We start from the raw sequence: 12,091 nt of genomic DNA, 5'->3' as shown, positions 1-12,091 counted from the left end.
GATGACTCCTTCTCCTTCGAAGTAGCGAGTCGCATGCTCCACTATGAGCCTTATCAACACGACTTCCCAGAAAAGCAGACTCGTTTGCTGCAACTATGGGACGAGATCGGTGTTCCTCACGATCAACCCAAACAACTATTTGGCTCACCGCTGACAGTCATCGGTTTCGACGTGGACCCAAATGCTATGACAGCGACGTTGCCAGCTCACAAGAAGGAGGAATTGATCAAACACTTACGCTGTTTCGCTCGCAAGAACTTCCGTTGGACCCTGCGAGAGTATCAGCAGCTTGCAGGGTGGTGTGAGTGGAGCTTCAACATCTTCCCCCTACTGAAGCCCAGGTTGTCGGCCGTGTATGAGAAGATCCGGGGCAAGAAACAGCCTTTAGCACGTCTTCACTGTGAATAATGGCATAATCACGGAACTGTCCTGGATGGCCCACCATTTGGATCACCTCGAAGGCTTATTTTTCTACAAATCTCTAGATTTCAATCCTCTAGCAGACGATGTGGTGGTAGCTTACACTGACACATCTAGTCTTGGTTTGGGACTTTGGTTTCCCCATGAAAACTTTGCAGGGCAATGTGAACTACCTGCAGGCCATCCAAAGGACACAATCTACTTCTTCGAAGCCCTCGCTGTCTGCTCGGCCATCCATTTCATCCCCAACATGATGGAAATTCCGCCAAGAATGCTGATTTACACCAACAACAGCAACACTGTCGCAATGTTCAACTCGCTTCATGCTCATCCACCCTATAATCCCATCCTGCTCGCAGCTGTCGACGTCCTTTTACAATTCAAAGTGGATTTGCAGGTGGAGTTCGTCCCTGGACATAATAACGGAGTGGCCGACGCACTTTCTCGCTTCCAGAACGAACGTGTACTAACATTGGCACCTGATGCTAGCTTTTTCGACTTTGAACCCCCTTGGAATGCGCTGGGGGCGTCGAAAAAATGATGAAGGTGTCTGCATCGTCCAAGCAGCCCAAACGGGAGGCTTGGACACACGAGCGTCTCTTATACGAGCGCTCAGTTGCCCTTGGTTTTGCAATTGAGGCCACCACGGCCTCAGTCTATGATTCACACCTAAACTCATATATCACTTTCTGTCGGCTTCACCATCTTCCTGTCAACCCAATGGTCGACACATTATCTTTCTACGTCGTCTGGCTCTCGCATCATATCGAACCTCGCTCAGTGGACTCATACCTATCGGGTATTGCGAGTCGCCTCGAGGAAACTTATCCGGATGTTCGTAAAGCACGGTGTTCATCAATGGTTGCACGCACACTACGGGGTTGCAAATGGAGAATGTCGAGTCCGGTACAGAGGAACTTACCTTTGTGCGTGGATGACTTGGAGCAAGTATGAACAGCTTTTGGGTCAACTCCGGCGTATGACTGAAAGTCTCTTCCTCGCGCTACTCTTCACAGGGTTCTTGACTCTACAACGGCTAGGGGAGTTAACTGTGGCCTGATGCTGTGCAACATCAATCATATCGAAAAGTGCCTATGCAGCACACGCTCACCATAACCTCAACCTCCATATCTTACACCTTGCCCTACCAGAAAAATGATACTCTGGGAATGGGTACCACAATCCTCATCCTTGCGAACTCGTTGACAGTGCTTGACCCACTCCCGGTACTAAAATATTATTTGGCGAGGCAAGATGGTGCTTTCCCTTTCCATCCTGCACTGTGGTTGACAAGCGCAGGATCAGTCCCGACTCATGCATGGTTCTTACGTCGGCTAAAGGTACACTGCGGTTCTCGTATGTCTGGGCACTCCATGAGGGCTGGAGGTGCGACTGCATTAGCCATCACAGGAATGACACCTGACTTGATTCAGAGCGCAGGACGATGGTCATCTGAGGAGTTCAGGAAGTACATCCATCAACATCCTTTTTTGCTTAACGCACTTCTCCATGGCGCTGTAGAAACAACAATACAGAGAGGAACAAATAATGCTCCTAGCTGTATCTATAATAGTTGAAGGTCGTGCGTTGCCTAGCCTGCATTACTTGAGGAGACAAGTGCAGTTCGACCCTAAAGGGGAAGCGAGTGCAGCCAAGATCTAGAGGTACGCACTTCAGCGAAGCGCTGAGAAAGCGCAGGTGCGCGCAAGGCGCGGGAACACGCGCGCGTATTAGCGCGAAGCGCGGGAAAGCAGCGCGCGCGTATGCGGAAAATGATAAAGACTAGACTCAAGTGATAATATAATGCAAGAAAAGAGAAGGGAGATGCGAAGTATAGACAAATAGACTTCTACTATATTCTGCTAAGTAGTAAGTAAGTGATAACTAGTAATTGGGAGGTAAAAGTTCCTCTCTAATAGTATGTACTGCTGGCGCTTATATAGCGCGCCTAAGCGCGGTCATGCGGAGCCGAAGCGCTACCAAGTAGGTATGTAAAGATATATATGAGTGAGAATCCATGATAAAAATAAAGGTGGAACTATGCTAATAAAGGAAATGGAAATATACGTACTAGGGAGCTTGGTGGACAGTGGATGGATGCTTCTGGATGGCTGGTGCCATAGGGCGCGCAAGCACAGGAATGCGCGCACGTATACATCGCGAAGCGCGGGAATGGTGCGCGCATGGCGCGCGTTGCGCGGGAAAGCTGCGCGTCATATAGAGATAGCTGTGGGTAGTGCACAGAGTGACACTACAAGTTCATGCTATGTACTTCCTAGTGTAAAGCGCCATATCAGACCATGAGACGCACGAGTCTCTACAGCGCGTCACACACACCTGCTCAATTGGTCATGTCACATGTGGCATGTTCATCGTGAATGAACAGTTTCTTTGGCTTGCGACTTCAACAAAAAAAAAAAAAAAGGCATCAAGACCACAAAACAGAAGACAACATTAAAATAATAATAATAAGCCTTTTAGCATCTTTGATCGTGCCTTCGTCACTTACATCGTTTTCTTTTCGAGTGCGTCTCCTCGACCCTCGTATCCACTTCGCATTGTGCTACCATGTCCTGTAGTCTCGGTCTCTTGATCTGCAATCAAATTTTCACGAGTCTCCCCGAGCATGAAGCTGGGGGACTCCACTTGCCTAATCCTGTGAGACCTCAGTGTAAAATCGATTCAATCTATTATAATATTCATCAAAATGTGTAATAAAATGCTGACTGTTATATAATAATGGGTTATAATTGGCCTAGTCGTTAGGCCATTTTAATGGATTAAAATGCCATATAAAAACTTCCGACAAAAACAGCGTAAAAGTATCTCACACTAAAATTGAAAATTCCAAAAACAACCTGATACGTCTGGGCAACGGTAGACGGTCCAAGAATCATGCTTGTTGTACTTGTGACAACTTGTGCCTCTTTCCGTTCTTGTGTGTCACTCACTTCCTTTTTGTACTTGGGAAATTCAGGGCGCAAGTTGATAAAGTGAGATCAGTGAAATTAAAGTGGGAATAAGTTTTAATTTGCGAATAGTGTCGTGGGCAGAAGTAAATTAGCCTCTCGGCAGTTGGCAGAATGGCAGAAGTCGGCAAAATGTATTGTGAGTGTTTTTAGCTCTTTTCAGCTATGTTTATACTATGGCAAAAATAGTTTCAACTACTACATCGAGGCTATGCCTTCTGACATCAAAAGTGCATCAACATTCCACCCTGATACATCGTTTGAGCTTCGATTGAGTACCTCAGTCTCTTTAACGAAGCCAGTTGGTGTGATACCTTTGTTAACCCTTTCTAGCTCACTCCAGTCAACGAGGCCGCCATCCAGAACATCCGGCACATCACCTGCAAACAAACTACCGCTTGCCTCATCATTTTCTCACGCTTGGCCAGCCTCCCGCGTCTCGCGCTCGAATCTTTCAAATTCATCCACCAACTCCTCATCTGTAATTGATTCCGGACCCGCAAGATAATCCTGGTCATCAGAGTCTGTTGCGAGGGGAGGGATCCATGCAAATGATCTTTGTAGCTCGTCAGCGAGAGCAATGTCGAGTCCGTTTTTTTGTAGCAAGGTAGCCACGAACTTCTGCGCGAGTACGATCAGGGGCATTGGGACATGTTTTTTGGTCAATTAAATGTTTGAGATGGTCATCGTCACGGCCCTCAATGGATGCCGAGCAGTAGTTGCATGTGAAGAAGTAGCGGTTTGAGTTGTTTTTGACTTTCTCCCCAATAACAGAGTGGTCAGACACAAGTTTTCGGACGGGACAGCCCTTGGACTTTGAGGTCATGGTAACAACCACCAAGATACATTCTAAGTTTTCTAACATATGTCAAATTTTTACTGTTTGTTAGTCGGAACAAATACTAGGTCATAATATTTCTGCCGACTTCTGCCAACCACCTTCGACCTACTGCCGGCAATTGCCACCAGCAGAATGGCAGCATTCTGCCAACAACACTATTTGCGAAGCAAGTGAGATTAAGGAATGTGTGAATTTACTGATGAGAATCTTGCCCTAAAGGTGATTTCATCGTTTGTCATTCAGCTAGTGTTGACGTGGTATATATGACTTTCCAGGTCGTGTCGTTCGTGTTATTCTGGTGGCGGTTGTTTGTGATAAGCCCGCGGCACACAAGATTAGGGGAATTCACAGTTGCGTTGTTTAAGCGTTTTTCGCCCGTTGTTCAGAAAAGTTTTGAGGCCTGAAAAACACTGAAAAACGTTGGTCAACTGTGATAACCCTGTTGTTCGTGCGCTGGTCAGCAAATTTGTTGCATCTCTTGAAAGGGTTGCCGAGTCTGCCGACATGGCAACAAACATTATGTAATCCATGCAGGTGGCTGCGATAACAGAGTTAGATATACTAGTACCATCTCGCCATGCCTCGCAACACACCTCGAGGACAAGCCATTCAGGCTGTATATGATGCTTATGTCTTAAATCTTATCACTCAAACTCAGTCGACAAGTTTCGCAGCCAGAATTTTGCTGGGCGAAGGTGGCGGAGAATCAGTGTCCTTCCCGCGCCCTGATTGAGTGCGGATGGGCGGCATAACCTTGAAGCGCGTCGCTGCAGCACTCAACTAGAACGAGCAGTTCAATTGGGGATTGAGTGGAATTCAGACTCCGACGGAGCACGCCGAAGCCACAATTTCTAAACCGTTGGCCACCAAGGTGACCAACAGAGGTGAACAACAAAGCGACAAATTCGGCGAAAAATGCCTCAACAACGCAACTGTGAATTCCCCTATTGGTTGTTTCGCATCCCGTTCACATACGACTTGCTGGAAAACATCTAGTCACAATTTGTGAACAGTGGAGTGCAGCCGACGTGGGACTCGGGAGCGGGATTAAACGCTTCAATATGTTATCAGATGCGTTAGATTCTGCAACCAATGCCACGTCACTGCATGCACAGCTAAATTGGCTCCATCAGAAGTCAATAATGCAAGGGTAGCAGAGGTGGGCGCGACCCACAGGTCCCGAAGCCCATCTACGCTGATTCTACACGTGAACTGGACGTCTTAGGGGACTGATACCCCTCCGGTGGACTTCCGTGACACCGTGATGAAATACCGTGCAATCGGCAGTTCGCAACTTCACCTGCTTTCGGTTACATAGCGATCAAGATGTCGCGAAGCTCAAGACCGGGAAATTCGTTTACCCATTCTCCTGACACGAACAATCAATAACTCGATGCCAGCAACCGGATGGTAATCTTGAACAGCCTGGTTCCGTTTTTCGCACAGCCCTGGCGAATGATCCTGTGATGTGAAATTCTGCATACTTACTCATGATGCTGGCGTGAATGCTGAGTCTGAACTTGGAGATTATTTCTTGACAAACAGATGTGCGTGAGCAACAGAACGACAAACACACCTGCACTTTAGCTTGACGCTAGTTATACACTCGCACCTTTCGACGGTAAGAGTCAACTCACCGACCGTAGATCCAACTTATGACACTGATGGTCTAGATGAACTTCTTGACAACTATTCTTCTGGCATTAACAATTGTCAGCCCTCTCAGTGTGCGGGCCACATCCGACTCAGAAAATCTCAACATATTGTGCAATTGGGCTCCGTGCGGATATTTGTGTGGGGGAGTTACCCAGTTCACTGGAAGTTGCATCTCGGAAGACGGCACTCCAGGAGTACAGCGCTGTTGTGAAAATGTGGTGTAGTGGTGTGGTGTAGTGATGTGGGAGAAGCATTGTGATGCAAACGAGGGGTCTAGGGACGTCAGCGATAAAACGCTTTGTCAGAATACGTCCTAGGAGCCAAGTAGATTGCGTCCTTCCGTCCAGGGTCTAAAAGAACAGGTTATTCCATGATACAGGCAATGAGCGTAAATAATATATTGTCAGAATAACAAGAGATTCAACTGACCGGGCTATCTTATGGCGCTGGAACTTACATTTCGCGATATTGTGGAGACTCGAAGGCCACCTCAAATTGAAGATATCAAGTTTCAGAGTCACGGTTGGTGCGTCAACCACCTACTCCAATATATTTTTACTCGATTTTAGCTTGCCCTCCTCTTCAGCTTGCCCCGCGGTGAGTTTGGCTCGTGTGAATTGTTTGCTAACTCACTTATGCACGAACTTGAATGGTTCAAAGGCCAAAGTGCGTCAAAAAAGTCTCGTCGATCTCTTGCAGGTTGACTGCAGAGTGTGTATTTATATTTTCTCGGTACTGGAGGTAACGACACCCTTACCTGTGTAATATTGTGCATCCGCAACTGGAAGCGCAATGCGGAGTGGTGCGAAAGAGACACGCTCAAGCACCTGGCAGACTGTATCGGAGTTATCTAGTCCAGTGGAGTGCAGGAACTGTGAACTCGTTCCCCACAATCCAAAAAGCCTGCACAGCATGCAGCTGAAGGTACACGGTAGCAGCAAGGCGACATATTAACTTGTTATTTGGATCACTCCAATGGCGGCTAAGGAGGAATTGGGAAGCCTGATCTATTAATATGAAGTTACTTGCAACTTGGTCGGTTACCGGAGCCGGGAGCAGCCAAAAATTCCTATACGTAAATGAGAAGCAGAATTCGAAGTGATTGCAATCCGGTTGTAAGGTATATGTAGTCACTGACACTATGAAGGATAATGCACAAGGTATAGTATATCATACAGGATGATGGAAACAGATACTCACTATACAAATTTGTCACAATACGAAGTGTCTTGATTGTTCGTTGATATACCTTCAGTCATCAAATTCATCCACGCCGAACCCGCTCAAGTCCATTGCCATCACGGCCTCCGTTTCATCAAAATCCATCGCATCCGTGGGTGGCAGCTCTACAGCGTCAGCCTGTCGTGCATCCTCATCCAAAAACTCCAAGCACGTCTCTATGCACCCTCTCCATCGCAGCGGAACTGCTCCGCCCACGTCTACACTAGCAATGCGACGCTCCCATGTGAATCGCTCCGCAGCGTGCTTCACGAAGAATCGGCCCTTGTGCTCCGGGTTTGCACACCCGCCCGAGCCCTGCGACGGCCTCCTACCATGCTTTCGAGGAATACCATTGGACTTGAAAACACTAGGCACATTCTCCGTCAACACCTCGCATACATTTTCTGGCACGTTCCAAATGCTGGAAAGAGGGACCCCATAATATTCGCTGAGCACAGTTCGAGAGTTTTCGCCTTTCAGTGAACAAAGCAACTTCCGGTAACAGATCTCAGTCAGTGGAGGTACGCCCGGAAGAAACGTCGTCAAGGGAGATACTGTGCTTGCTCTCGATGAATTCATCGAGATCTCCCCGTATTGTGGGGCTATGCGAGCCATGGGCCGCCGCTGAGACAGAATGTCGCGAGAGGCGAGTTCGGCTAAAAAGGGATTTGGGTTGAGTTGTAACTTCAAGAGTTTCATATCTCGCATCTCCGATGGAATGTATGACAAGCGGTTCTGCGAGATATTCAACTCCTTCAAGTTGATCAAACGACATATCTCCGGGGGAATATATGTCAACTGGTTCCCGCCTATGACTTGGTAAATATAATTAAAAACATGAGACACGAAGAAACGCACGCAGACTCAATACAGTTAGATTTTCTAACTTGAAAAGCTCGGGAGGAAGATCGCGGATGCTGTTTCCAAAGAGGTAGAGTTGCAGCATATGACGTTCCTTGCCCGAGTCTATGATGGACTTTGTCCGTTCAAATGAACGCACTCGGGACTCGAAAGCTGGCTCGGTTTTGATGCGTAACATACTCCGTCCAGAGAATAGACTTTGCTCGGATAATTCTGTCGTGTTGAAAAAACCTGCGAGATCTGCGACTGACGCTGGAATTGTCTTCAACGATAGATTACTGTAGGGCGAGATAAAACACGTCAAAAGAGTCAGGTCGACGAAGCTGGGAAATACGGCACCTCAGGTCTATGTGCCCGTTACCTGTATCGAAGGGTTTACGCAGCGCGTCGTCCCATAATCGCTCATCGCGATCAATGTAATGCGATGTGCTCGAGTCTAGAGAAAAGAGACTTGACGTTTCGTCGTGCAAGTAATCTTTTTCTCCCAGCGAGCGAGAATAGACTGAGTTGCGAGACAATGATTTCGGAGTGAATGCGGGAGGTGTACTCGGAGGAGTATCTGCCTTCTTTTCCCGCTGTGGAGGGCGTTTGTTGGCTTTTGTTGAGGCCGCGAATGGATGAGAGAAACCTATACGCGTTTGTGGTGGAGAGTCTAAGATATACGACTCATGCTGAGGACTCGAGGGCGGAGATGAGTCTAAGGGTGCTAACAACGGCGACGACGACGGGGATGAATCTCGAGATGACGATGAGCTCAACTCAAAGTCCATGTCATAGTCTGTCATTTTCAGGCTCACTTAATGCGGGGAAATAGATGGTCGTGTGCAAGTTGTGTGTCACCTACTGTCAGCTTTGTTGATTGTGTCTACCTTTTATAGGCACGCGTTTCAGGGCTGCAATAAACAGACTACCAAATATTAGTGTACTGCTTGAGATATCCCACGCATCCAAGTTGATCCAACATTTCTTGGAGAGACGGCACGAGCCTCGCGAGTCCATGCGCGACTGTTACGAAGACACACAACTTGGCTGTAGCAACACTTTTGATCAAAAGACACTCTCACCTACTAGGCATGGTAGCAATCCAAATATTCAAGGTCACCGTGACCGTAACATCCTCAGGCCTGCCAGTGCACATCCAGCGTATATCAACTACTTGCAAAGGGTCCACAGCTAATCTTGATCAATGATAACCCTGAAAAAAGGGGCGCCGCGATCCTGCCGTTTCTTGAACTTCTTCGTCTCTCCATCAGGCTGCCACCAGCGCCGATTCAGCGCTAGACTGGTCGTGGCCTTGGGGTACAAGGGGAAGAACTGTAACTTCAGCATGGCTGAATGTCCTAACTCCTGTCCTCAAAATCTTCAACCTAGACTTGCAATTTGGGTCGGGACAAGCAACCTCGGCATCCGTGCTCATCCAATCATTTGGATGAGTGACTCGCTGCTTAGCTGCTAGAAGCGGCAAAACAGCACCTAATTCCAGTACGTACGGTGAGCAACGGTAATAAATATCTGAAAGAAAAGGATGCTTACTGAGCGAGTAAATGGAGAATGCTTGTCCAGGAGGTAGATGAAGCATTTCTCCTTCGAGGACAAAGTGGTCGCCCTCTTTCGCTCCACATAGTATTCGTTCCCCTGGCGGGCATATGACCTCGACACGGAGATCATAGAGCTGGAACGTATCAGCTGGCGGGGATGACCCAAGGCTACCCATTTGGCGGAAGCGTTCAGACCAAAGAATGAGTCAAACGGATGCAATGTAGTGGGGCGCTCGATGCAGATCGGTTTCGTGGTAACTTAACAGCAACGACCGTATGACTATGTAAAATGTCCGTATTAACATAATTAGAACCCCAGTACTTTGTAATGAATGTATAATCATGTCAGAATGTCTGTATCAGCCAAAATTATCAGAACAAAAGAGCTATCGATGTAGAAGCCAGCCAGAAACAGAGCAATATACTGAAAGGACCGCTTGACACGGCACCTAACATAGCACTTGATGCAACACCAGTGTTTGTAGCAGCCGTCACAGCGCCGATTGTCGGGGATGGTATAGCAGCTTTGACACCATTCTGAGCGATAGCAGTCTCTGATAACGCAGCAAAACCAACAGAGGCAGGACTATACTTGAAAACAGAGTAAACGTTTTTCTGTGCATCAATCAGACGCTGTTCAGAGAACATAGATTAGTGATGGAAACTCACAAGGAATGCGTCACCAATAACCCATGAAGGACCCCCTTGGCCGATTGAGGAGATGAAAAAAGCTCCAATGCACTCCGTGGTGCTGACCTGGGAGTGCGTGAAGTCCGCGGAGCTCATAGACCAAGTGTTACCACCAAAGTTGAACTGTACATTCACCGTCGTGCTGCAGGCTGGCGTTGTCCTGTCAGCCAACAAACTGAATGACAGCATTGACACTTACGATAAGTATAATATCCCGCTAATTGGCCCGTTCCTGCTTGTGATCCAGGGATCTGTGCGTAGATGCTCGCAACGGCACTGGCGGGACCTGCAATGTTTGTGGTTCCGGTGTCGATGATAGCAGTTGAGATCCCTGCAATGTCAATGGACTTTCCCTGTACAGTCAACGCTACGTTATGAAACACGTCAGCTAGCTGTAATATACATATAGTGGATTAAATTTACTGGTCATGTTAATCTCCCAGTATTGCGGTGCTCCAATAAGGTTGTGATATTCAATTGATCCCGTGTAGAGACTGCTGTTGGTGTAACCTGCCAAAGGGTCACGTTAAACTTGAGAGTATCAACGCGGGAAAAAGACACCTGCCCATGTCAATAACTCCTCCTGGCTCGTTTTGAGCTGCACCAGACACATTGCCATAGCTTACCAGCCACGGGTCAGGAAAACGAAAACATAGCAAAATCAGTCCGTCGCACATACCGTGTGAGCTGCACTCCGAATAATGCAGAATCCCAACTTCCATCACTAGCCAGAGTTTGCCAGAAGGGCGTCTGTTGCGTGGAAGAAAGTGAACTCCAAGCAAGACCCATTATCCCCGATACAGGGTTCGTGTTAAAGTTTGACGAAAGAGCATTGACAACACCTGACAAGTTTTTTCATGGGTATGTCAAGTATTTGGTGTACATGATAACGTACCAAAGCCTTGTTTTGCTACAGAGAAACCAGCCATCTGAACAGTCTCCTCAGCGACATAACCAGCCACTGCGCCCGAGCCATATTGAATCTCAAACGGTGTTGAAAGATTTTGGAAAGTAGAGGATTTCGTGGGATCATATGTAGGACTGGTTCCGCAGCTTACTCCACAAGTAGAACTAGTCAGCCAGAGATCACTAGAGATATTTGTTCTAAGCAAATTGCACTGAGAAATTCACCATTGCACTCACGATGAACCAGTGTCAAGGATCACATCATAGGATACTGGCGGCGTCCCGATCGCTATGGTCCCGTAGTAGCTATTGAGAATGCCTGATTAGTAAAAGCGTCTTGAATGATGGAGCTCTCTACGTACCCTGTATCAGTTCCCTGATTGACGATGCTGTATGTGCGGCGTTGAGAATGAAACATTCGGGATATGAAAGACTTTACATACAGGTTATACCCAGTACCCCTCTGCTGAAGCGACCGATCGCCGTACTTCACAGCAAGTATATCTCTTTGGTTTTTTGCTCGCTGAGCCACCAGCGTAAAATTCTGTGATAAAGGGTTGAACCTGCGGATAGGTATACTCCGCCCTACGACAGCTGTTGATGTTGTTGGTGCCCCTGATGCATCTTGGGACAGCAGAAGGAATAAAAGGGTCGTGAGGCCAGCTGGAGCAAACATAACACTCTAGAAAGCGAATTTACAAATCAATCAATTAAAACGGCAGACTGCCCTGCAGTCTAAGGGAGAAAAGAAGTATTAATGACCCGAGCCCGCGAGTTGATAGCGGAAGAAAAAAGGATGAGAAACGATGGACCTGCGCTGCGGCGCAGCTCCCTTTTGAGCGTTATAACAAGTTTCATCAGTTCCAATCAGTGCTTGTGACCCGCATGAGCGTTTCGAAGGACACGGGTTCGGTTGCTCAGAGAACAGCCACGAGCAGAATAGTCGTCGTGAAGAGCCCAACTGTCGTGAACGTTTAGTTGTGATCCTG

At 47.5% G+C, this 12,091-nt stretch overlaps 4 protein-coding genes across 4 annotated transcripts; all 4 read right to left on the bottom strand.

The window, feature by feature from the left end:
* Positions 1–3,587: 3,587 nt before the first annotated feature.
* Positions 3,588–4,034, bottom strand: F5891DRAFT_981030 (uncharacterized protein; the record flags this gene model as incomplete). The annotated part of the gene is made up of 2 exons (XM_041377069.1): positions 3,588–3,780; positions 3,808–4,034. 2 exons carry the CDS (start codon positions 4,032–4,034, stop codon positions 3,588–3,590), a joined length of 420 nt encoding a protein of 139 aa, XP_041225077.1.
* Positions 4,035–7,137: 3,103 nt separating this feature from the next.
* Positions 7,138–8,738, bottom strand: F5891DRAFT_1128931 (uncharacterized protein; the record flags this gene model as incomplete). Its single annotated transcript, XM_041364334.1, has 3 exons — positions 7,138–7,916; positions 7,966–8,246; positions 8,308–8,738. 3 exons carry the CDS (start codon positions 8,736–8,738, stop codon positions 7,138–7,140), a joined length of 1,491 nt encoding a protein of 496 aa, XP_041225076.1.
* Positions 8,739–8,838: 100 nt separating this feature from the next.
* Positions 8,839–9,780, bottom strand: F5891DRAFT_401642 (uncharacterized protein). The gene is made up of 3 exons (XM_041371702.1): positions 9,502–9,780; positions 9,037–9,441; positions 8,839–8,973 (listed from the first exon to the last, which is right to left on the bottom strand). Exons 1-2 carry the CDS (start codon positions 9,680–9,682, stop codon positions 9,218–9,220), a joined length of 405 nt encoding a protein of 134 aa, XP_041225075.1. The 5' UTR covers positions 9,683–9,780; the 3' UTR covers positions 8,839–8,973; positions 9,037–9,217.
* Positions 9,781–12,085, bottom strand: F5891DRAFT_401475 (aspartic peptidase domain-containing protein). Its single transcript, XM_041371701.1, has 10 exons — positions 11,546–12,085; positions 11,465–11,491; positions 11,340–11,408; positions 11,092–11,285; positions 10,876–11,038; positions 10,762–10,817; positions 10,620–10,706; positions 10,396–10,563; positions 10,176–10,345; positions 9,781–10,121 (listed from the first exon to the last, which is right to left on the bottom strand). The coding sequence occupies exons 1-10, from the start codon at positions 11,776–11,778 to the stop codon at positions 9,879–9,881; spliced, it is 1,410 nt and encodes a 469-aa protein (XP_041225074.1). The 5' UTR covers positions 11,779–12,085; the 3' UTR covers positions 9,781–9,878.
* Between the last annotated feature and the right edge of the window lie 6 nt (positions 12,086–12,091).

Source organism: Suillus fuscotomentosus (genome assembly GCF_016647785.1).
Source record: "Suillus fuscotomentosus strain FC203 chromosome Unknown F5891scaffold_32, whole genome shotgun sequence".
Classification (NCBI taxonomy): Eukaryota; Fungi; Basidiomycota; class Agaricomycetes; order Boletales; family Suillaceae; genus Suillus; species Suillus fuscotomentosus.
Note: the sequence above shows the minus strand (reverse complement) of the source record. Positions and strands in the feature narration are given on the sequence as shown.

Coding starts and splice junctions, on each gene's coding strand:
- F5891DRAFT_401642 (XM_041371702.1), bottom strand. CDS start 9,682: ATGGGTAGCCTTGGGTCATCCCCGCCAGCTGATACGTTCCAGCTCTAT. Junction 9,442..9,501: donor ATTCTCCATTTACTCGCTCA/GTAAGCATCCTT, acceptor TACTGGAATTAG/GTGCTGTTTTGCCGCTTCTA.
- F5891DRAFT_401475 (XM_041371701.1), bottom strand. CDS start 11,778: ATGTTTGCTCCAGCTGGCCTCACGACCCTTTTATTCCTTCTGCTGTCC. Junction 11,492..11,545: donor AGGGGTACTGGGTATAACCT/GTATGTAAAGTC, acceptor CCGCACATACAG/CATCGTCAATCAGGGAACTG. Junction 10,564..10,619: donor CTGGGAGATTAACATGACCA/GTAAATTTAATC, acceptor TTCATAACGTAG/CGTTGACTGTACAGGGAAAG.